Source organism: Vipera berus (assembly GCF_964194415.1).
Source record: "Vipera berus genome assembly, chromosome: 1".
In the NCBI taxonomy this organism is placed as follows: domain Eukaryota; kingdom Metazoa; phylum Chordata; class Lepidosauria; order Squamata; family Viperidae; genus Vipera; species Vipera berus.
The window spans coordinates 116,324,290-116,349,139 of NC_138202.1; the positions used below are offsets into that span (position 1 = coordinate 116,324,290).

The 24,850-nt window shown below is 39.6% G+C and overlaps 2 protein-coding genes and 1 long non-coding RNA gene across 5 annotated transcripts; 2 read left to right on the plus strand and 1 right to left on the minus strand.

Annotated features, from left to right (window-relative positions):
• The first annotated feature begins 57 nt into the window (after positions 1-57).
• On the plus strand, positions 58-14,994 carry LOC308670467 (pre-mRNA-processing factor 19). Of its 2 annotated transcripts, XR_014027016.1 has the most exons (19): positions 58-280; positions 2,886-3,035; positions 3,721-3,797; positions 4,178-4,319; positions 4,531-4,604; positions 4,688-4,750; positions 5,093-5,138; positions 5,297-5,367; positions 5,784-5,859; positions 6,109-6,218; positions 6,392-6,547; positions 6,684-6,753; positions 6,902-6,987; positions 9,728-9,898; positions 10,570-10,675; positions 10,847-10,988; positions 11,852-11,934; positions 13,195-13,271; positions 13,936-14,994. XR_014027016.1 is itself a non-coding variant. In XM_081331983.1 (16 exons), exons 1-16 carry the CDS (start codon positions 262-264, stop codon positions 10,942-10,944), a joined length of 1,515 nt encoding a protein of 504 aa, XP_081188109.1. In that variant the 5' UTR covers positions 58-261; the 3' UTR covers positions 10,945-11,826. The 2 variants fall into 2 exon arrangements, 1 of the variants encoding a protein (XP_081188109.1); XM_081331983.1 differs by lacking the exons at positions 11,852-11,934; positions 13,195-13,271; positions 13,936-14,994 and having other exon boundaries at positions 10,847-11,826.
• Positions 14,995-16,515: 1,521 nt separating this feature from the next.
• LOC308670507 lies at positions 16,516-24,174 on the plus strand. Of its 2 annotated transcripts, XR_014027021.1 has the most exons (5): positions 16,516-16,929; positions 17,258-17,379; positions 19,710-19,860; positions 22,559-22,724; positions 24,041-24,174. It is a non-coding gene; the product is annotated as an uncharacterized lncRNA (long non-coding RNA). The 2 variants fall into 2 exon arrangements; XR_014027020.1 differs by having other exon boundaries at positions 16,516-17,379.
• On the minus strand, positions 20,533-24,609 carry ZP1 (zona pellucida glycoprotein 1). The gene is made up of 6 exons (XM_081332031.1): positions 24,027-24,609; positions 23,627-23,811; positions 23,426-23,523; positions 22,828-22,955; positions 22,548-22,737; positions 20,533-22,225 (listed from the first exon to the last, which is right to left on the minus strand). Exons 1-6 carry the CDS (start codon positions 24,190-24,192, stop codon positions 22,063-22,065), a joined length of 930 nt encoding a protein of 309 aa, XP_081188157.1. The 5' UTR covers positions 24,193-24,609; the 3' UTR covers positions 20,533-22,062.
• Between the last annotated feature and the right edge of the window lie 241 nt (positions 24,610-24,850).

A 24,850-nucleotide genomic window follows, 5' to 3' on the forward strand; every position in this document is an offset into this window, starting at 1 on the left:
CGCGGCGGGGGTTGTTCCTCTAACGGGGCGTGAGAGAGAGAGAGAGAGAGGGAGGGAGGGAGGAGAAATTCCGCTTCCGGCCTCCGCTGGAGGTTCGCGCGCTATTCGTGGCCTGTGGCGTGGTGGCGTTTTAAAAAAAGCTGAGGCGGACTCCCGAAAGGCGAATTTTCCTCCTTGGCCTCGTGGCCACCGAAGCAGCCAGAAGAGTTAAACCGAAAATTATAATCTTAACAGCGTCCACGGGGGATTATACTGCGCGCCATGTCTCTCATATGCTCCAGTGAGTGACCCGCTTTCTCCGGGGGGTGGGGAAGGCGAGAGAGAGAGAGAGGCTCCCCTTTTAACGGCGGCAGCAGCAGCAGCAGCAACGACGACTTTGGTGGTTAACTATGACAGTTTCCGAGTATTGCTCTGCCTGAGGGCTTGTAATGTTCACAGTCGGTGAGATCGTATCATGGTCACTGTTGTAAACTGCAGGTAGACCTAGGTATGAGCTGAGAGGTTGTCGCAGGACAAGAAAAGAAAGCCAAGACTTTTTTTCTCTCTCCCCCTCTCCAGAAGGCAGGACACCAAAGAATGGATTCAGTATTCCGTTTCAGTGTTAGGAGGGGAAAATCCCTTTTTTCACAGTTTGGTACATCTTAGGGAGCTTTTTTTTAAATTGATCACATTTTTTTATAAATAATGGGGTCTGCTTGGAAGCAGTAGTTTTTCGGAAATGCTGCTATCAACTACTGTAGACATCCCACATCGCTAGCCTTTCATTTTGTTTTTCTTCAGTGAAGAAATGTGTATTTCTCTCTGCCTATCTTCTCTCTTTTATTTCCCCCCCCTTTAACTTGTTAAAGGGAAAGTTTGTATATTTTTCTTCCAATCATATTTTCGTTTGTGTGATTATGTTTTAATTATATAAATTACAGATTCAGTGATGTGGGCATACATTGCATTTGCACCTTAAGGCTTTAAGGAATGTCTGTGAGTCTGATTTGCATAGATAACACATATTTTTAATAGTAGATTTTTAAAAGATCTTACTAAACCAACTTTTTGCTTATCTTCATTTGGGATTTGATATTTAACTGAATATTACCTGTTTGTAGTCATCTTGTGAAGGTAAATGTTGTGCAAGGTCCTGTTATTTCTATACATCTTTATATCCAAAGACAATTTAGCATGGTTTACAGAAGATACTTGTTTTATTCCCAATCACTTACCTATTTTAAAGCTTCATATCTTTCATTTAATCTGTGCTTTCCACAAAGGGAGAAATACCTACCTAACTTTCTTAGGATTTCTGCAATATATCAATTATCCAGCTCCATTTTGGGCCTAATTAAAGGACTTGATTTTAGTTACCTTCATTCTGTATGTTGAGAACCAGGATGGGGGGAATGGACTCATACATCTGGTTTCTTGATGACTTTCAGTATTAGTATACATCAGAAGAAATGGATGGAAGTTGGTCAATTTTTCATGATGTGTCTGCATTGTGTCTGTTTGGTACCTTTAGCATGGCTTTATGGCTTTCTTCAGTATCCCGTCTTGTCCTTCATGCTATTTAACATATGTATAAAACTACTGACATCTGGAATTGGGGAACCAGTATTAACAATAATTGGTGATACCAAATCCTGTCTCTTCTTTCCAATGAAATTCAAAGAATCATGCTATTCATTGAGCTTAATCAACACAAAACAAAGATACTGTATTCCCGATCACTCAAAGTAGACTGAGCATTAGATATTTAATCTGTTATATAGGATTATGCTGCTCTTAAAAATTCGGGTCTGCACTTTCCATGTAATCCCAGATTCAGACTTGAATGTAGAAGTCTACACTTTAGTGGTATCCCGAAATTCATTTGCACAACTAAAGTTAATACACAAACTGCTATTTTTCAGGGTATCCTTTTTGATAATAGTAACATATATTTTAATTATATCCCCCCATTAATATAATGTGCCCAACATAGGAATGCTTTGAACAATGCTTGATAATTTCAGCTATGCTGAAATATTACATTGCGATGGATTTCTAAACATCTGATTCCCTTATTCCAGCAATTTTACTGCTCAAGATTCCCATCACTCAAAGGTTGTCCCTGTCAATATACTGACCCTGAAACAGTGGATCATATTTTACTGCATTGTGATTTTTGCAGGAATTTTTGGCAGGATATAAACACATATTTTAAAATTTAGACCAGGGAGATATATTTTTGAATATGTTAAAATTTTGCTCTCAGAGGAAATTTCTAAAATTGCAGTGGTAAAGGCAAATTTTTAACTATGATGAGAAAAACAAGTATCAAATTCATAAAATTAAGTTTTAAAATATTTTATGACCTAACTGTTATGACTTAACTGTTAAAACTGTGTTATCTTATGTCAATTTTTTAAACTACAGTATACCTGTATTTGCTACTTATGTGTTATGGCCACAGTAAACATTATTTACTGGTAGCATACTGGTGTACACAATTTTTAATGGGTTTAAAAGTTTTAAGCATAACTTTTTATAAGTATTTTAATCTGTCTTAATGCATTGATAATGAACCTTTTGGGCTTGGTGTGTCAAAAATTTGGAAAATGCCTAACTTGACTCTGCTATGTGTCCCATCCCCAATGAACAAAAGACAAATCTGTATCTCCTGCCCCTTATCTAGGCCTCCTGAACAGTGGTACTTGGCAGCAGTGCTGAGGCTCAGCTTGAAGCACCAAGTATCCCATAGCATAGTTTGTTACATTGTATTAATATTTTCAAAATCAAAGGAAAGATACATATTAATATTGTTGATAGAAGACAAGCCTGTCAAAAATTGATCCTGTTGTTTATAAATGACTAAATCCAACATTTTTCCTCTACCTCCACCTTTTTTCTTGCAGTTTCTAATGAGGTACCAGAGCATCCCTGTCTGTCCCCAGTCTCAAATCATGTTTATGAGCGAAGACTGATTGAAAAGTATATTGCAGAGAATGGGACTGATCCAGTAAACAACCAGCCACTGTCTGAGGAACAGCTGCTAGATATCAAAGGTAAGGAAGATCAGGAGAATTACTTTGTTGAATGCAGACTACCTAATCTGACTGATCTCTTACAACCTTGTAGGAAAGTCTTGAAAATATTTGTTAGTTTATTGTAAGATGTGAAATGATTCCAAAATATCAGGGCCAGGTTTAAGGAGAGGATTGTTCAACAGATCCATTTAGAACAATGCTATATGTATAGATCTCATTTATTTATTAAATTATATGCTGCCCATCTCCCTAACCAAAGCAACTCTTGACTAAAATGTATATCTGGCACTTCTCCCTAATCAGAAATACCACCGCTGTTTACATTCACATTTTCTCACTTTGTACATTGTCCATTGTTTCTATGTTGCTCTTTCCATCCGATTTGCTTGAACATCTGTCTCCAACTATAATTATATCATTGTGGTCGAATTTTTATAAAACGTGTCCCTTCTGCAGATTTTTTCAGCTCCTTTGGTTTTAAAATAGCAAGGCATAAATATAGCAGCCTTGCTTTTCCAGTGCCATCCATAGTCTTCAATCCTACCCCCAGCTGGATCACACTGGAAGAAACCCCACAACAATAGGCAAAAAATAATTCACTAAAATTAAACTTGACAAAACTGTCCTAGCCACGGTTTAAAGACTTGTGACAGTAAATATTGGGGTTTTCTAGAATTAATGCTTGTATATATTTCATTCACAGTTGCTCACCCAATTCGCCCTAAGCCGCCTTCTGCTACCAGTATTCCAGCTATCCTGAAGGCCCTACAAGATGAATGGGTATCTATCTATCTATCTATCTATCTATCTATCTATCTATCTATCTATCTATCTATCTATCTATCTATCTATCTATTCATACAGTAATCCAGAATTCATATTTTATCGTGAGCAAGAGAGTTCTGCCACTCGTGTAACATCCAGAATCAGATTTTGTGCTCATAGAACAAAGGATTAGTAAAAAAAAAATCGATAGGTTGATTTCAGATGTCATGAAAGCTATCCATTTTCACTTTGCTTTTTCTGTTCACAAGAGTGGAAAGACCAAGGCAGAAATTAATGGGCTGCATGTGCTGGCGTGCTGTGTATTCATAGTTATTAAGCCAGCATGTCCAGATATCGCCCCCTACAATATTAATGTGTGAAATTACTTCCTTCAGGATGCCGTCATGCTACACAGTTTCACTTTGCGCCAGCAGCTTCAGACTACACGCCAGGAACTTTCTCATGCACTCTACCAGCATGATGCTGCCTGCCGTGTCATTGCTCGTCTCACCAAAGAGGTGACTGCTGCAAGAGAAGGTACAGAATATTTTATTTTTTAAATGGTATCCAAGAAATAATAATAATAATAATAATAATAATAATAATAATAATAATAATAATAATTATTATTATTATTATTATTATTAATAATAATAATAATAATAATAATAATAATAATTAATTTCTATACCGCCCTTCTCCCATTATGCCAACTGCTAAACCTGAAAAATCATCTCTTTCTTCACAGCTTTGGCAACTCTGAAACCCCAGGCCGGCATGATTGTTCCCCAAGCTATACCCTCTTCACAACCAAATCCTATGGTACGTTCCTCGTAATTTTGTAATTCTTTTCATGCTGTGTCTTCTTTCTCTGAACTGAGATGCTTTATTTGCTCTTTTTCCAGGGTGCCGGTGAACCAATGGATCTAGGAGAGTTGGCAGGAATGACCCCAGAGATTATCCAGAAAGTAAGAAATGTTTTGGGCTCAGGACTACAAGTAAACAGTTATAATACATTGGCCTGAGCTGTTAAATACATAGAAGTGATTGTGCCATTTCTGTAGTAGGATTGTGCAAAAAGGTTTCCTTTGAATCAGTCTGAGTGTGCAACTTTGCAAAACACCTAATTTCAAGCACAAAATTGCCTGTTTCAGGATTTTACAAAACTTTGAAAATGTTTCAAGTGGTTCATTTCATTCTCAAAGGATGTTTTTATGCGTAAAACACATGCTTTTTGCCTATCCTATATTACTGTGCCTTCAATTTTATATTAAAGCTGCTATGTCTAATATCATTTTTCTCTCTTGCAGCTTCAAGACAAAGCCACAGTACTGACCACAGAGCGGAAAAAGGCAAGTGCCCCTTTTTACTAAAGCTGGCTGTGGAATCGGGTGATTCTGGGATATGCTTAGAAATTCTCTTTGCAGAAGAATTGCTAAGAGAGATCCAGTTGCTTGTCCTAGGTAGTTTGTGTTCTTGGTGGATGAGTTCTCTTTTCTTCTTTTGACAGAGAGGGAAGACTGTGCCAGAGGAGCTGGTGAAACCAGAAGAACTTAATAGATACCGGCAGGTGGCTTCACACGTGGTAAATATAGGATCGATTGAGAAGATTATCCTAAGAGTCAAAAAAATGGCTAAATTTCTTTAACACTGCTGGTGAATTTCCTCATTGGGAGCACATTTACATTAACGATAGTTCTCTACATTTTAGATATTGTGCTCTGGATTGTCTGAGAGATTATGTGCACTTGGGGCTTTCAAAAGTACAGAATTTCTAGTATGCACCTAGTACCTCTGCATCCTCATTTTTGCAGTAGATTTTGGTCTTTACTACCAAAATCCAACATCTAACAGCAAACAAAAGTATGGACTAAACATACACCAACATACAAACCCCACGCACACCTTTTATAAAAGCCTCCTCCTATGTTGCTTGCTTGTCAGTGAATAATATGAGAAGCCTTGGAATCCTAATTGCAATACTTTTGTGTTTTTAAACAGGGATTGCACAGTGCCAGTATCCCTGGCATCCTTGCTCTTGACCTGTGTCCTTCTGACACCAACAAGATCCTAACAGGTATGTTAAGACTTCTGCCTCCTTTTTCCCCCAGAGTGCTGTTTATTGCTCCCTGTTTATCTTTGAAAGGATAGTAGCTTACGACTCATTTTCGTGTTGCTGAAGTCTATTTCCATGAAACACTAGTAGTAATGTTACTGCAATATCACGCCAGTAATATGTGTTTTAAATCAACCACTGAAGAATGCTTTCTGTTAATAGATTCTGCTGCCGAGCTGCCCTGGTTTCTTAGTTTTGTCTTGTTCGCAGGTGGTGCTGATAAAAACGTTGTTGTCTTTGACAAGAGCTCAGAACAGATCCTGGCCACCCTGAAAGGTCACACAAAGAAGGTCACCGGCGTAGTGTTCCACCCATCCCAGGTAAGAGCTCTGGATTTTCTGCAGGATTTTTCCATGAGAAAATCAGACGGATTATATTTATACAACCATAAACAAGGTTTCAAGGTTTTCTCATACATTAGTTGAAGAAGTTGGGTTTGCACGTGGTCTTACAGAATTGGTATTTGAGGCGATGACGTCTCTTTGCCCTCCAGGAACTGGTGTTCTCAGCATCTCCAGATGCCACTATCCGGATTTGGTCAGTCTCTGGCGCCTCCTGTGTGCAGGTTGTACGAGCCCATGAAAGTGCTGTCACAGGGCTGAGTCTCCATGCAACTGGCGATTATCTTCTGAGCTCTTCTGATGACCAGGTGAGAGTGAATTCAGAATATCTGTTCGCCTAGATTTTTTTTTTAAAAAAATAAGAATTCAACATAACAATAATGAAAGTCATGATCTTCTGGCGCCAACTGCTTATACACAATCTCAAACCTTTGCTTTTTATAGTATTGGGCTTTCTCTGACATCCAGACTGGCCGTGTTCTCACCAAGGTCACAGATGAAACGTCTGGCTGTGGTAAGGATTTTACACTTAGAATCTAAATTTAGCATTCTGTGAGAGCTGCTGGAGTGAGTGTAGTCTCAATGTGTTGGGCATCTAGGTAGGAATAACCTGGTTAGGAGCTCCCTCACTTACACGATGATCCACTACTCTTTTCCTGCAGCTCTCACCTGTGCTCAGTTCCACCCTGACGGGCTTATTTTTGGGACAGGAACAATGGACTCCCAGATTAAGATCTGGGACCTAAAGGTAAGAATTGGCTTGTATTATGATAAATGTTGAAAAGTTTTACTTTGCAAGACTGATTATTAAGGATGTTCTGTTCCAGCCTAAGACCGGCCCTGTTTGAATGTCAGGGACAACCCCTTTTTTCTTCTTATAGTCAACAGGCTGGAAAAACCCAACCAAATTTATTTACAAAGAAATCAAAAGTTCAAACAAGAGTTAAACAGGAATAACAGACCAGGACTCTAGCAGAAGGTCTTCAAATGGTTGCCTTCAGCAACCAGCACCTCCTACACCTTCCCCTTTTATCAGCAGTCCCAAGGCGTGGCTTTTCATTGCCTTCTCCTCTCACCAAGTTGCCTCATTGCCTTTCTCTGTTCCGCTCTGCTGGATTGCCTCCTGCTCCTAGCGTCCCTGAATAATTCCAGCTGTGAATCATCTATGTCCAATACCTTGTGCTCACATGGCTGAGTCTGATGAGGAACATGACGGGAGGGGCCAGGCTGAGAGTCCTGCAGTGCATCAGAGCCTCCCTCTAACACCAAAGGCTCTCCAAACCCCACAAGCTGACGTTGACTCACAACAAAGGATTTGCTGACACTGACCATGCATATTCTAAAGTATTCTTATCTTTTAGGTGTTTTGAATGAGAAACGGAATATTTAATACATCAGTATCTTAACTAGAGCTAGATCATTACTGATTTATATAGTTGGTAATGCTTTTGTGAATAAATACAAATGGTTGGTATATACCATTATTTAGAAAGTTCTTATCCTAATGTTAATGAGCATGGAACTCTCCTTGGCTTCTTTGTTGGGGGAAAAGACTAAGGAGGGCCATGTCAAAGGTTCCTCCTCCTCAAAAGATGTAGATATAGATGGGGAACATTTTGGATACCTCCTAACCTCATGAAGTATAATCATTCTTCTGAACTGAAAGATATTAGCAACAATTATGTTTATATTGTTTTTTTAAGGCAGGGTGTTTCAACTCATGATATGCATACCAATGGTGGTACTTCGGCACCTGGCAGGTGGTACGCGATCTAGACAAGTGTAGCTGGGGGGATGAGGTGAAAGAGCAGCAGTGCTGATGAGTTGAAGCAGTGGCAGCACCACACAGACTTGGGGGGGAGGGTTAGCTGGAGCTGCAGTGTTTCCAGGGCTCTGCTGAGAGCCCAATATCGGCGTACATGGCTTCAGCTGATTAGCACTTCCGGCAGCCTCTGTTGTCACCGAGAGCAGCAGACAAGCCTTGGGGTGAGAGAGGCAGCTGGAGCAACTGGGGTGAGGCAGAGGCCCCAGGATTGGTGCGCGTGGCTACACGCTGATTGGTGCTTTCAGCGCACCTGGAAGAGAGAAGGAGGATGAGGGGGGAGAGAGGAGAGGATATAAAAGGAGGAGGTTTTGACAGGGGAGGGAGAGGGAAGAACAGACCATGGGGAAAGAGAAGGAGACGGAAAAAGAGAGGGAGAAGAGGCTTTTGTGAGAGAAGCAGTGAGGAGGAAGAAAGAGGGAGAAGAGGCTGTGGAAAGAGCCCAGCAGACAGGAGAAAGAGAGGAGAGGGTCAGAGGAAGAAGGGCCGGCCAGCCAGCTGACCACTAAGGTCAGCATATTAATAAATATGAATACATTTGTCATACATTTGTCAGTGCAAAGGAACAGCCACCGAAGAAATTAAAACTGGTACTTTTTTTCCTTTTTTTAATGGTTGGTAACATTGGTTGGTAACGCGGTGGCTCAGTGGGTTAGGACACTGAGCTTGTCGATCAGAAGATCGGCAGTTTGGCGGGTCGAATCCCGAGTGCCGCGTAGCAGAGTGAGCGCCTGTTACTCGTCCCAGCTTCTGCCAACCTAGCAGTTCGAAAGCACGTAAAAAAAAATGCAAGTAGAAAAATAGGAACCGCCACGGTGGGAAGGTAACAGCATTCCGTGCGCCTTTGGTGTCTAGTCATGCCGGCCACATGACCACGGAGACGTCCTCGGACAAGTGCTGGCTCTTCGGCCTTGAAACGGAGATGAGCACCGGCCCCTAGAGTTGGAAACGACTAGCACACATGTGCGGGGGAACCTTTACCTTTTTTAACATTTTATTAGATTATAGAATAAAATACAAAAGCAAAGAGTAGGACACAGTTGGGAGAAAAAGGGGAAAGAAAAATAAGGGAGAGAAGGGAGAAAGAAAAGGCTTTGACTTCCGACTTCCTCTGTTGCAGTAGAATGAAGCATTAACATCGAACGTCAACTTTTTACTTTTCCATAATAGTATAAACTAGCCATTTGTATAAAAACAAATCAATCTAATCAGTAAAACCCAGAATCCTTTTTTTTGTCATCAAGTTTTTCACACCTTGCTAAGCACTGGTGGTACTCGAATACTGTCATGTCCTAAACGTGGTACAATCTATGAAAAGGTTGAAAACCCCCATTTTAAAATATCTAAATGGTTATGTAAAGTGTTCTGGGAAAACATTTCTTTTGAAAGGCGACATATCTGTTTTTAAAGTAAAATTTTTTTAGTTATTATGTACTAAAGGCTCATTTTTTTCTTTCAGTTTTTTAATCTCTTGAAATCTGGTCTATCTGAAATATCTGATCTAGGTATTGCTGTTAATGTTACGTTGAGCTCAAAACATTATACAGGAATATTATTGAAAGGACAATGATCTTTGTTCATGGTGAAGGCAGGGGAGAGACATGAGTTGTATTTCTTTGGAGGGTATAACATCAGTCTAATACCACTAATTACTTGCCTTCCTTAGGAACGGACTAATGTCGCAAACTTCCCTGGACACTCTGGTCCCATTACTAGCATTGCCTTCTCCGAGAATGGCTACTACTTGGCCACTGCTGCTGATGACTCCTCAGTCAAACTCTGGGATCTCCGCAAGCTGAAGAATTTTAAGACGCTGCAGCTGGATAATAACTTTGAGGTTTGTCTAGTTGCATTTTGTTTGTCAGTTGTACATTTTGAGCCCTCTGTATTTTAATATAGCCACTGAAATCTCCTCTGATAGATTTCATCTAGTTGCTTTTAAAGATTCTAGGTGGCTTACGTTATAGTACAATACAAAACAATCCAAACCATAACAGATAGTCAGTAGTTCCCAAATAGTCACTGGCTACGTTCAGTTGTGACATAGACTAACATTTATTCCAGGAAGACTACAGAAGAGCAGTATTTCCTGATAGGGAAGGCACCATTCCTGACATTGGGAGGCAAACTGTTACAGAATGTAGAATTCATGGCAGAAATGGTTGTTTTAAGGATCCCATTTTCCTTAAAGTGGGGATTTATGGCATGTTTGTATTGGCTGGGTAGATTTAGTCAAAGTAGATGATAACAGAGATGTCCTAGAGCAGAGGCCCCCAACCTTTTGGGCACCAGGGACCGGTTCTGTGGAGAATAATTTTTCTGTAGACCAGTTTTGTCTGCTGCCTGCCTCCCATGGATGGGTCTTCGTTCATTTGCACAGCCCAGTTGCTGGCATGCCGTGGCCCTGTGCTAGTCCATGGACCGGAGGTTGGAGACCACTGTCCTAGAGCATGTGAACATATAATGCTTTGCTTCTAGAAACCTATTTTCTGTGCCTTTCCTCTTTAGGTGAAGTCTCTCATCTTTGATCAGAGTGGTACCTATCTGGCCCTGGGTGGTACTGATGTCCAAGTGTTCATCTGTAAACAATGGACAGAAGTACTTCATTTCACAGGTATGAGATTGTTGGCTTTTGTATCACTGTCCAGAGATGCTATACAATACTGCCTTTTGTACTGGTGGTTAGCATCAGTGCTTCGGTTATTTCTGCTCCCTTCTGTTTCTTTGAAGAGATAATCATAGAGTGAAAAATATCTCGTCTGACTGTCCTGTCTTTTTTCCACAGAGCATAGTGGGCTGACAACCGGAGTAGCCTTCGGGCACCATGCTAAGTTCCTCGCTTCCACAGGCATGGACAGAAGCCTGAAATTCTACAGCCTGTAGCTTCTGTTTCTAGGATGCAAAGCAGCTGGATCCTATTCTCTGCTGTAATAAAAGACTATGGGATACACATGGGATGTTGGACTGATGGAACATCATGCACATTATAGCTGCTGGTGTCAGTTTTCTGTAGCATGGAAAATTGCCCAGAGTTTTAAATATATTTGTTTTCCTCTGTGTTCGTTTTTCATGTAGATCTGCAACTGTAACAATACTTGGTCAAAACCCATGCACTGCTGACTCTCTAATAGGGATAGTGGCAGAGATGAGGATGAGGAAAGGGTTGGGGAGATGTGCAGTTTTTGGTATGCTGCTCTCTAGTTTCATTAAAAAAACAATATTCAACTGTAACAATGTGCTTTTGGGTGGTATCTTACATTTCAAACATTTGTATATTGAACTACATTTTGCCAACACACACAGGTTGGCAAATTACAAATGTTTATACATAACAGCTTTTGAATTTCTCACAGCATGAGAAGGTATCACAGTTCAGCAATTTTGATGATGAATTCCTTAAATTGGAATATTTAGTATTCAGTATCTAGGCACCTTCTGAAGGCAGAATATTCTGGTAGCCAGTCATTGAAATGGAATTCGACGCGACAAGGGAGCATACATACTACTTTGAGATATGAAATCTGGTACTTGTTTCATTACAATAGACAGTATTGTAATATGTGGACCAGGACCTGATTTGCATAAGGCACCTTTCTGTGTCTTGATATCAGTGTGGTTTTGAGCAGTTCTTTTCTCTGGGCCTCTTATTTCCAAATACCTTCATTTCCATTTCATTTCATTATTTCCTAAATATATAAATTTGTACATTTTTTTCTATATAAACATTGTTTTAAGCATCATTTGATTATATTGGGATAAAACAGACCACAAAGAAGTTTTATCATTTTAGGTGAATTCATCTTGTCCGGTTAGTTTATGGATCATTGTGTTAGAAGCTTGAAATTACTGAACAAACTGGTTAAATTAATCCTGGTAAGTGTGTTAGCATATAGCAAGTAAAACATATTTTCACAATTTTTCTGGGGACTTAAAGTGTCACAGGATATTAAAACACCTAGTCCTAGTGCATTACCAGTGACAGCCATATTTTGTCTATAAGCTTGTCATCATATTCAGAAAAATTAGAAAAAAATTACAACATTTAAACAATGAACTTCATTGAGCTACAAAGGTTTCACTTGTATTGCCTTGCACACACTGAACAGCGACTGCAAGGCAATAGCTAAGATTGGACAGCCTAGCAAAAGTACATCAACTTCTACAGAATTTTTTTTTAAGAAGCTTGGTTATTTAAGTCCCAGGCTGTTTAAAAAATGCTATGTGCTTATAAGTCCATTGGAGGATGCTACATTTTCATCACCTGCCTATTTATGGTATTGTGTTGTAAATCTTTCAACAATTGTGATAAGGGAAAGATTAAAACATACCAGTTAAGTCTATCTGCTTCATAATGCCAGACTCCCTAAACAAAAACTAACATACACTTCCATGAAATTGAACTTTCATCTTTTGCCAAGGATCAGCCAGTGGAATCACTTTAATTCATTCTGGGTAAAGACCTCAATAAATTAAGATAATGACAATTAGAGCATTCCTAATCTTCCTAGGAGCAGAAAAGTTTATTGCTAGGTTGATGTAGGGTTGTGAGCCTTACCAATTTGAATCTGATAGAATTAATTCTCTGGAAAAATAGAATGAACCAACAAAAGCAATGCTAAAAAGTTTGCCATATATCTGGATGATAGCACAAATAGTGCACATTTTGTAAGACTGATTTGTTGCTTCTTGACTCAATTTTCATTGATAAATGCTACTGGACATTGACAAGGAACAGAGGGCCATTCTTAACAGCTCTTCAAAATGTGGTTTTTGTTTTAAATTAGAAAAAAAGCTATCTATAGCCTTTTCTCATTAGAAAGATAAAAATAGCCTTGACCATTTTGACAACATCTTGTACATCAGAAAGTTCATTCTCATGCCTCTATAGAATAAAACCCTTTTTATAGTCAAGCATGGAGTATGCAAGATTCATTTGTGGGCCTCTTCTGCATAGACATGAATCCTAAATCAGTCTCAAGAGAGTGTTTTCATAACCAATATGTTCATACCATTCAGCAAGCATTTTGGTGTGCATGGGACATCCTAGGTTTCATTCAGGTGTTGTGTCCTCCACTTTGCTGTACAGCATTAAAATGAAATTCCATTTCTATTGTTTTGTATTTTTACCATCAGGTTTTTGCTTTTTGACTGCAGCCAGCCCACCTACATACCTGCCTTTGGAAATTGAGAAAATTACGCCCCTCGAACAGGTCAAACAATTAGCCCTGCAATACAGAATCTTTGGAGTGGGATTGTGAATATACCAAATGTGAAACTGACATGCAAGTTTAGTATATGTTATTAAGTATTGTTTATTGGTAATATAGTCTTATTTTGCATAATAGCAGGATTGGTCCTGAAAGAAAAGACTTTTCATACAGAAATAATATGTTCAGCTTATGAAATAACAAAATTTGAGAGGGGTAGACAAAAGGAGTAAATAGACATTTACCCACATCTTGGTATTAGGCAGAATAACAGAATTACAGAGTTGGAAGGGACCTTGGAGGTCATCTAGTCCAACCCCCTGCTCAGGCAGGAAACCCTTTTCCATTTCAGACAAGTGGCTGTCCAGTCTCTTCTTAAAAACTTCCAGTGTTGGAGCATTCACAGCTTCTGGAGGCAGGTTGTTCCACTGGTTAATTGTTCTAACTGCCAGGAAATTTCTCCTTAGTTCTGAGGCAACAGATCTTGCTGAGAAAACAGCTGTTAGGACTTGCTGTGCTACCTAGCAAAACTTTAGAAAAAACTTTAGAATTTTCACAATGATCATACTGTCCAAGGGGCACAGGAAACAATGTGTATGTGTACAACATCTATGAGACTTGCCTCATGGCTATCTACGTAATTTTCCTTTATTTAATTTTTTTACAGTACAGTAAACCAAACTCAGGATAGTTATTCCAAAAAGCAAGAGGCACTCTGGAGATCTATATGCAAGTTAGGCAAACTGCTGAGCAATTTTGCTCTTCAAGAAGATACTAAGAATAGCTGAGGGGTCATGCTGAAAGTGCAAGATTCAGACTGAAAAAGACCAAAGTTCTAGACCCTTCCAACCATTAACTGTCTGTCGTAGTGCTTCTTTTCTTTTTTTGCTGTTAGAAAGGCACAGGCCTGAAATCTGTTCAGTTTTTACATACATTTGATACCTTGCACAATTAAAATGAAACTGATCACAGTAGTCCAAGTCTATGCCCCAACCACCGGTGCTGAAGAGGATGAAATTGACCGGTTCTATGAAGCCCTACAGCACCTTATAGAACTAACATCAAAAAATGATGTCCTTATCATCATGGGGGATTGTAATGCTAAAGTAGGAAGCCAAAAGATAACCAGAATAACAGGCAAGTTTGGCCTTGGAGTACAAAATGAAGCAGGGCACAGGCTGATAGAAATTTGTCAAGAAAATATGATGGTCATAGCAAACACTCTTTTCCAACAACCCAAGAGACGGCTCTACACATGGACATCACCAGACGGTCAACACAGAAATCAGATTAACTATATGCTCTGCAGCCAAAGATGGAGAAGCTCTATACAGTCAGTAAAAACAAGACCAGGAGCTGACTGTGGCTCAGACCGTGAGCTTCTCATTGCAAAGTTTAGCTTAAACTGAAGAAAGTAGGGAAAAGCACTAGGCCACTCAGGTATGAATTAAATCATATCCCTGTTGAATATACAGTAGAGGTGAGAAATAGATTTAAGGAATTAGATCTGATAGACAGAGTGCCTGAAGAACTATGGACAGAGGTTCGCAACATTGTACAAGAGGTAGCAACTAAAACCATCCCAAACAAAAAGAAATGCAAGAAAGAAAAATGGTTGTCTGAGGAAGCTTTGCAAATAGCTAAGGAAAGGAGGGAAGCGAAAGGCAAGGGAGAAAAAGAAATATGCCCAATTGAATGCAGAATTCCTGAGAATAACTAGAAGAAATAAGAATGCCTTCTTAAATGAACAGTGCAAAGAAATAGAAGAAAACAATAGAATAGGGAGGACCACAGATCTTTTCAAGAAAATTGGAGAGATGAAAGGAACGTTTCATGCAAAAATGGGCATGATAAAGGACCAAAATGGCAGGGACCTAACAGAGGCAGAAGAGATTAAGAAGAGGTGGCAAAATTACACAGAAGAACTATACAAGAATGAGCTTAACGTCCCTGATAATCACAATGAGGTGGTCACTGACCTCGAGCCAGACATCCTAGAATGTGAAGTGAAGTGGGCCTTAGAAAAGCTGAGCAACAACAAAGCTAGTGGAGGTGACAGTATTCCAGCTGAGCTATTCAAAATCTTAAAAGACGATGCAGTAAAAGTGCTACACTCAATTTGCCAGCAAATTTGGAAAACTCAACAGTGGCCACAAGATTGGAAAAGATCAGTTTACATTCAATTCCAAAGAAAGGCAGTGCCAAAGAATGTTCAAACTATCGCATTTCTCATGCTAGTAAAGTTATGCTTAAAATCCTACAAGCTAGACTCCAGCAGTATGTGGATCGAGAACTACCAGAAGTACAGGCAGGATTTCGAAGAGGCAGAGGAACTAGAGATCAAATTGCCAACATACGCTGGATCATGGAGAAAGCTAAAGAATTCCAGAAAAACATCTACTTCTGCTTCATTGACTATGGTAAAGCCTTTGATTGTGTGGATCATAACAAACTGTGGCAAGTTCTTAAAGAGATGGGAGTACCAGACCATCTTATTTGTCTCTTGAGAAACCTATATGTGGGCCAAGAAGCAACAGTGAGAACTGGACACGGAACCACTGATTGGTTCAAAATTGGGAAAGGAGTCCGGCAAGGCTGTATACTGTCGCCCTGCCTATTTAACTTATATGCAGAGCACATCATGAGAAAGGCAGGGCTAGATGAATCAAAAGTTGGAATTAAGATTGCCGGAAGAAATATCAACAGCCTAAGATATGCAGATGATACCACTCTAATGGTAGAAAGTGAAGAGGAACTAAAGAGCCTCTTGTTGTGGGTGAAGAAGGAGAGTGCAAAACTTGGGTTGAAACTTAACATTAAGAAAACCAAGATCATGGCATCTGGCCCTCTCAATTCCTGGCAAATAGATGGGGAAGAAATGGAGGTAGTGACAGATTTTATTTTCCTGGGCTCCAAGATCACTGCAGAGGGGGACTTTAGCCAAGAAATTAAAAGACGCTTGCTCCTGGGGAGGAAAGCAATGGCAAATCTAGACAGCACACTAAAAAGCAGAGACATCACCCTGCCAACAAAAGTGCGTATAGTCAAGGCTATGGTCTTCCCAGTTGCAATGTATGGCAGTGAAAGTTGGACCATAAAAAAGGCTGAGCACCAAAGAATTGAGGCCTTTGAACTATGGTGCTGGAGAAGACTCCTGCGAGTCCCTTGGACTGCAAGGCGATCAAACCGGTCAGTCCTAGAGGAGATCAACCCTGACTGCTCTTTAGAAGGCCAGATCCTAAAGCTAAAACTCAAATACTTTGGCCACCTAATGAGAAGGAAGGACTCACTGGAGAAGAGCCTAATGCTGGGAAAGGTTGAGGGCAAGAGAAGAAAGGGACAACAGAGAATGAGGTGGCTGGATGGAGTCACTGAAGCAGTAGGCGTGAGCTTAAATGGACTCCAGAAGATGGTAGAGGACAGGAAGGCCTGGAGGAACATTGTCCATAGGGTCGCGATGGGTCGGACACAACTTCGCAGCTAACAACAACAAGACCACAAAAGCAACTGTTATTGTGGCTTTGTGATCTGCAAACATTTCCCCTCACTTCTGCCTTTTAGACAACCAGTTTCACTCAGACCAGAAGCATAAATATGGACTTTGCTTACATGGTTATCTACAGAGTGTGGCCAGAAAATTCAAGGTTGCAGTGACAACAGGGTGATTGAAGTTCCACCCTTTTTGTGTGGTTTTTCATTGGGATAAGATAAGCAGATATCTAAATGTTTTAAATAATTGTGTGACATCATCAGCATCTTGATATACAGGATCACAGCCTGTTTGGCAATTAATGCACTTATTAATTGCCAGATTGCACGAGGCTGGGGGGGGCGAGGTTAAATTATGGATTTTTAAACTGTGGATTTTAAGTGCTGTACATTGCCCAGAGTCGCTGTGAGACAGGTGGCTATATAAATTTGTTTAATAAATAAATAAATATACTTTGCCTGTGGGAGAGTGGGGCCAAAATAAAACTGTTTGCTCTCAGCCGAACAGAAAGAAAGCCATGCTCATCAAATGTCATCAAGAAACATGGGCCAGAAGAAAAGCAGCCCCTCCAATTTGTGGTGGTGAAGAGTGAAGCCTGTCCACCCCCTCACATTTGCTAAGGTAGCAGAGACAGTTGTTCTGCCAGCATTGCACTGCCAGAAAAACTAGCTCCTTTATGAGGCCAGGCGAGACCCCCACCTGAAGAAGTCCCCTCACAACCAGGCAGGGCTGAGATGGGGGGGTGGGAGGGAAATTGTCAACATCAGAAATCTCTCTTGGTTGACTGGCTGCTCCATCAGGGGAAGCTAACACAGGGAGGGGCAAGGTCTCATTTGAGGGAAAGAGTGAAGTTTCATTAAATCCTGCGGTTACTGTTACTGCTTTAGCAGAGGCATTAAAATGCTGCCTTGGTTCACCGAAGCAACCTCGGGCCTGTCTGAGCCATGAAGCCTTTTCCAGGACAACCATTCCAGTAAATCCTGCCAAACGCTTTCGTGCTGAGGCAGGGAGCCTTCACTTCTCCCTTCAGGAAGGTAGACAAGCTGGGTTGGGGTTTGTTTTTTTCTTTTTCCTAACTTTGGTTAGGGTGGGTGTCTTTAAAGCAAACCCAGATTTCAGCAACTAGGCAACAATTCAGTGAGGTCATCCTTCCCATTAAAATAGGAGAAAGAAATTGGATTTGGCCTTGGTCATATTCAAAAGACTGTGGAGGGGATGATGCAGTCTCAATTTTGTTAGATTTTTTTCCCCCCCATTACAATTCCCCTCCCTTTCACTGCTTATTCGGTACAAAGCCAGCCCAGTTCCTCTCTCTCTCTCAACCCTAGGAAGTAGGCAAAGGCAAACCAGTGTTGAAAGACCTTGCCAAGAAAATGGTCGGGCATCCACACAAATTCATTCTCTAGATCAAAACCTTGCCTGAAAGTTTTTGTCATTTTAAAAAACAATATTAGACTAGCTCATATCTTTGCAATGATATATATATTTTTTGCTTCTGTACAGAAAACAAAAATGTAATGGTGTAGACAAAGGGGGTTTCCAGGAATAAAGGCCCCCCTCTGCTGTAAGTTATGAATTGGAGCTGAAGCAAGTTCCAAAGATATGTAAGCATCCCCATGCAACACCAATGGCAGCACAGATATGACAAATTGTGGTTTGCCACCCGCTTCAGGTGATGCAATTCAGCAGCTGTTTTGAAAGACATAAAAAATGGGTGAGCTGGAAAATATGGGAAAGCAAGAGTTGCTTTACTACTGGACATTTCCCCCCCCCCCCCCCAATAGATGCTGCTCTCCTCTTCCCATTGTTGCATTTGTACGGATGATCCCGGGGCTCATTTAGAAATCTGCAACTCATATAGCTCAGATGAGTTATAACCAGCAATAACCCATTATGTTTTTATTTCTCAGAAACCAATTAATAACTCCCAGAAAAGTTTTCTAGACTCTATCTTGTATGCTTCCTTTAATATAGCCAGTGCTTTTAGTTTCATCCCTCCTCTTGAAGTAATATTGAGGCATTGGCAATAAGCTTAGAGGACAGGAATCTATTTAAAATAAGAGATTGTCTCTTTGCACATGCAGTATTAGTGTAAGGGCATAGTTTTTAAAAGAGGATCCATACAATAAGAGAGGAAACAAAGCATGGATATCCAAGATGGGTTTCTTGCATTCATAATTGTAGCAAGGTAAAGATATCTAACATCTATATAAAAATGGAATTACTGGACGTAATCACTGAATGGCAGCTTTTCTGTCTCGTCAGTGAAGAACTGAATATCAAGAGACTCCTTATAAGCTACTGGGTATAGCTTTATTTATATATTTTCTGTACAACAAATTTAGAGCTTTGTCATCCTGCTTCTTTTCTTCCAGAGCACTAGCACAGCAATAAATAGGATAATCCCAATGATAGGTAGTACCACCAAAAGCACCAGAGTCAGGTCTTCACTGGAGATCACATCTGTGGATAAGAGAAAACAGTTTGTAATTCGCTCATTGTCATTTCACAAAGCAGTTGCCACTTGACCAAACTATTGAAAAAACATTTTTTCTAGCTATATTATGATTATTCTGTAGGGGCCACAGAAATAGCACTGCATAAAATATAATGATGTCCAAATAGAGAGTGGTTTGAGATCCAAATTATTAGCAAATTCTATCAGCATTACCCAACTTGGGGTAAAAAGAATGAGGGAAAGGGGATGCTTACAGCTTGGATTTTTCTGTAATAATAATTTAAAAGCTTCAGGACTGTTGCCACATTCTGGAATACTAAGAGCAATAATTGTTAGCTGGTGCCCATTTACCAATATCCACTTATGAATAAGTGGCTATGCATATCAAGCATTCACTTTATAAAGGAATGTAGTAACCTGAGGTTAGCATTTTAAGGAAAATATAGAGTATGTTAAATATATTATTTTAATTCCTGGCTCTTCATTATTGCAGTTACTTACCACTCTCCCACCTGACTTGTTTCTCATGAATACTCTCTTGAAAAATCACAGCTCCATAAGTGCTTACTAAGTCCAAGGATTCTGTCTCATTCTCCTCCTTCAAAAATCGACGGCCTCCTAAGAGATAGAGGACAAGATCTCCAGTAAGATACATAGAAAAGATAAATTCCCAGCAGGTTGCAGTATATTTCCATTTAATTACAAAAGGGGAAAGTTCTTTAAAAAATAAGGGATTGTTGAAGAAAAAAAATTGGAAGAATTCAAAAGACATTCCTCAGCTCAATCCACCTCACAGAGTTGTTGGGGGGGGGGAGAGGAGGTAGAGGCATTAGGTATGTTTGCTGCCTTGAGCTACTTATAAAGAAAAATAAAGGTGGGATGTAAATAATTTTTTAAAGAAATATTATCAATTAAACATACAAATGATACTTTTTTGAAAATGAATCCATGGGAGAATCAGGAAATTATAAAATAGTAAGCTTAATATCAGGCAAAGTGGTGAAAACACTATTCAATGTTTTGAATAGCTTTGGCAAAACTGGTTATGAAAATACAATTTAGTGGCAACGAGATCAAGGGCTTTGTTCTTTTACATATTGCCAACAGGCAAAACAAAAAACTAATTAGTAATGTGCTGAATGGAGACAAGTAGAATTCCTCAGTAATTTGTTTCAGAACCAGTGCTTTTTTTAAACTTAAAATGCACCTAAACAACGTTAAAATTTTAGCTTGTCCCACTCCTCCTTCAAAGGAGGAACTACTAAACATTTTGGACCTGTGGCTATGTATCTTCCATTTGAAAACCTCCAGTAATGAGCAATATGTCACATCATGTGGAAACATTCCACTGGTTTGGAATCATGATCACCATCATGAAATTCCTCTTAATATTTAACTACCTGTATCTATGTCCTTCTGATTCTTGCACTGCCCTCTGCCTCTGGGGTGAAAGAGAACAAGCCTATTTCCTCCACTAGAGGACTAACTTTGATATATCTGAAAACTGCTACCATGTCTCCTCTCAGTCTTCTCTTCTATAGGCAAAAGATACTACCTCTTTAATCATTACTCACGAGGCTGTTTTTGTCAATCCCCTTACCATCTGAACTTGTTCCAATGTATCAGTGTCTTATACAGAGGTGCAGACAGTATTCCAAGTGGGGTTTGATCAAGTCAGAATAGAATGGGACAACCGCTTCTTATGGTCTTCCTTGCTCATACAAAATTTTGACTTTATGGGTAAGCAGTGAGCTAGTCAGGCTTATGAGTAATACTAAACTATTGAAAATGATTTTGAAAATCTTTCTGTAAACTAGATCATGTTCCATTTCTTCATGCATTCAAGATATGTTTATGTTAGCTATTTTATATAAGATATTTTATATAAGATATGTTTATGTTAGCCTTCCATCCTTCCGAGGTAGGTAAAATGAGGACCCAGATTGTTGGGGGCAATTAAGCTGACTTTGTAATATTGCCGCTTGGGGTGTGTGTGAAAGCCCTAACAAGCAGGCATATACATAGAATGAAGGCTACTGCTAAGCTTGTAAGCCGCCCTGAGTCTTCGGAGAAGGGCGGGATATAAATGGAATTAAAATAAATAAATAAATAAATAAATAAATAAATAAATAAATAAATGTGCCTCATGAACCAACTAAGCAGAGGGAGAAAAGTCCTTTAAAACTGTGGCAGTGAAGCATTCTAACTTACTTGAAGCCACTGGCATTTGACACGCAACCCTGCAGGAATCATGATCAGAGGGATGGCAAACAGACACGCTGCAGAAAAGGAACACCTAGAAAAGGTATAGCATGAGTCTGTTAACAGAGTAGACCAGCCTCAATCTTGCCGGATCTCATTTTAACTCCTATTAAGATATATCTCCAAAATATGTACTCATTAATGCCTTGCTAAAAAAAACACATCTTCAGCATCCTTTATTTACCCAAATAAGCAAGCAATAGGCAGTGCCCTAACAGTTAAGGTATTGTATATTTGGTCCATCTCTCTTTAGGTATAAGATGCACAGCTTCCACGAGCTGTTTATTAGATACAAGTATCTAGGAAACAAGATTTCTTAAACAGATATGTAATAAAAGATGACCACAACTAAATATATTTGTCTCACCCCAAAATTCCCATTAAATAATCAGGTTAACACCCTCCAGAGATTTGTTTCAGACCTGCTCCTTAGCAACATGTGTGATCTGTACTAATATTAAAAACCCGACCACAACATTTTCTTAGTATATTTTCCCCCTTTACATTTGGTAGCACATTGTCCCATACTCCCTTAAAAAAGTAATTTCATTGGAAAAACTGAATACAATAAGCAATTATTTTGCTTATCTTCTTACCGAGCCATCTAGCACCATTTGAGGGGCAGAATCCACAAATGTGAATGTGTAAATGATGAAACGCTGGTAATGGTTAGGAAAGGGAAGCTCTGACGTAGCAGGTCCCACGGGTACTAGCTGGGTTCTGTAGTTGTCTCCTTCGAACGGGCACCTGGGAAGCAGATGCGTTAGAAAAGCTGTCAAGACGTGGCTCTTTCTCCAAGCCGTGGGATTGCGATGTGTTGAAGGCCCAATTGCACGATAGTTTCATTTCTATTTGGATCTACAGTTTTATTATGTCATTATTATGAGTTAGTTCATGTATTATGGTCTTTTAATCAGATTTGCTGAATTTTCTTGTAAGCCACCCAGAGTCACATTGGTTAAATTAGATATAAACTTGTTTTAAATAAGATAAGTAAAACATTAAATAAGGTAAGTAAAACACCACCGATGCTATGAGAATTAACATTTTTTCTTTTTTATTGACTTACCCATCCACTAGCACTGGCCACTGTAATTGCTCAAGGGGATTTGAACTTGGAGTAGCCCAGCACTCATGGAGAACCAGAACTAGGGATGGGTCCAGTCTCTGTAGGATGCGAATCTCCACATGCACAGGCTCTCTCAGGATCTTCACAATAGGATACTGTAAATCTGAGTAGTATGAGGTATAGCTCGAATCTGGGGACAAGAGGCAAAATGTGGCTGTGTGGTTTTTCAGAGAGAGGAGATGCCTTGCGGACTTGATATCAGACATTAAGGCAGATATACCTGTGGCAATGCGCAGCTCAAGCCGGAGGGGGCCTACTTGGAAAATTGGAGCTGGGCTGGGAGGTGAAAACACTTCAACCTGAAGTGGCAGGAAATCAGTAGCATTGTAGATACAACGAGCATGAAGCCTAAATGTACAAGATACAAGAGATTCTCCGGCTAAATCATTTCCTTTGACTAGAATGTTCAAAATCAATCTTAGTTTTGGTAGATAGCTATCCTTCCTAAGGCTTTGCATTAACAAACCTCTGTTATAACCTGATTATTTATTGCAGTCTAAACAGTGAATCAAGCTGCACTTAAACGGTTAGATTCTTTGAAAAGAAGAGCTATGGAAGATTAACCTTAGTTTGCAAACTATGCACTTTAAAGGCAGTCCACAACCAATCTATGCCAAAAGTGGGGAGCCTTCTATAATTGGACTTCGATTCCTGTTCCGATCCGCTAACGCGGCTAATAGTCTGGAAAAATAGCTATATAAATCAGAAGCTAAAAAACCAAGGCCTGATATGTAAAACTTAATTTAGAAGACTAAAAATATCCATATCTTAAAACTAAAGGGAGCATATCTCATTGGTACATGGCAAACTCAACATACATGAAGGTACTATCTCGTGTAATAGAACCATCTGGCCCTCTTAGGATGTCAAGGCCAGACACGAGCTGGTTTTCGTATATCAGTTTGCCACCAGTCACCTAGAAGGACAACAAACACAGTCATTTTTATGTAGTCTAGCAAATAAGTCAAACATCCTTCAAGAGCCAGATAAATGAGCACTTGCCTGGACTGCATCCTCACCTGAACTGTTGTGCCACACTGTGTGAGAGAAAAGCGGAAGACAAGGAAAGATTCTGTTTTCCTGACTGGACTGCAACCTGCTTGGGCATAGGAGAGCTTGACACTCTCCAGGATGATTGGATAATCCAACATATCCCTGGAGATTACCAAGATGAAGTAGCCATCTCGAAGGCACTGAACAGTGACTGCAACATACAAAGTGCAGAGGTTACAAGCAGAACAGATCAAGAACTCTCTCGGTGTGTGTGTTTATTTTCGGGAAAAGGCAGAAGTGATAATTCTCTCACCGTCTCATCATACTATTGCACATAAATCCTCTTTTTAGGAAAATGACATTTTACTTTCAAAGCACAGTAATGGCTGGATTCCAGGCTCAGCATTAACTATTTTTACTTTTTACCTGTGTTGCCATAGTAGCATGGAGTCACCTGATCCATAGCATCATAACAACATCCAGTCTGATGACAAGCTGTTGGTCCTTGTACATCTGCACAGGGTATTCTCCCAGAAGAAACCTGGCATTGTTGCTGAGTTAGAGGGCGACCTGGAAGTAAGAGAAATTGCATTGTTTGGAAAATTAGTCCTTAATGACTAGAAGGATGAAAATAAACCATAATATTTTAGTCTTAATGTAAGGTCATAATGTATGAGCTTAGCATCACAAAATTTTGTGATTCAAGTAACAAAGAGAAGGCAAACTGGAAGATCTTTATGCCTAAAGATAAAGACAACTAGACTTGTCCTGTGACTTGTTAGATTGTTTTAGAGATATTTCCTTGTTAGATTCCTCAATACCTTAAAAAAATAGCAGAGCTTCCAATGGACATCAAGAGTTCTTAATGTATCTCCCTTGAAAGTAGCCCATACTTTGAACTGTATAGCAATCAAACATCAGGAGCTGATGTATGCAATGTTTCATGGTGTCATATGTATTGTATGTATTATGTCATAAAATACTTAGATAATTTTCATGTCATAAAATGTTTTATACAACTTGCCAAATTTCAATTTCACAGGAGAAATGGGTCCCAGATTTTGGATGCATTCTGTAAGTTAGCCCATTCGAGGTTATTTGGTTGAAAATATTTTGCCCTATGAGGCCGTTTCACCCAGTTAAAGGTTATAGACACACAGGATTTAGTAGTATATAAATAATGAAAATAAGAACTAGAAAAGCAATATAGAGCAATAATACACAAGCACACATGCACACACCCACGTATG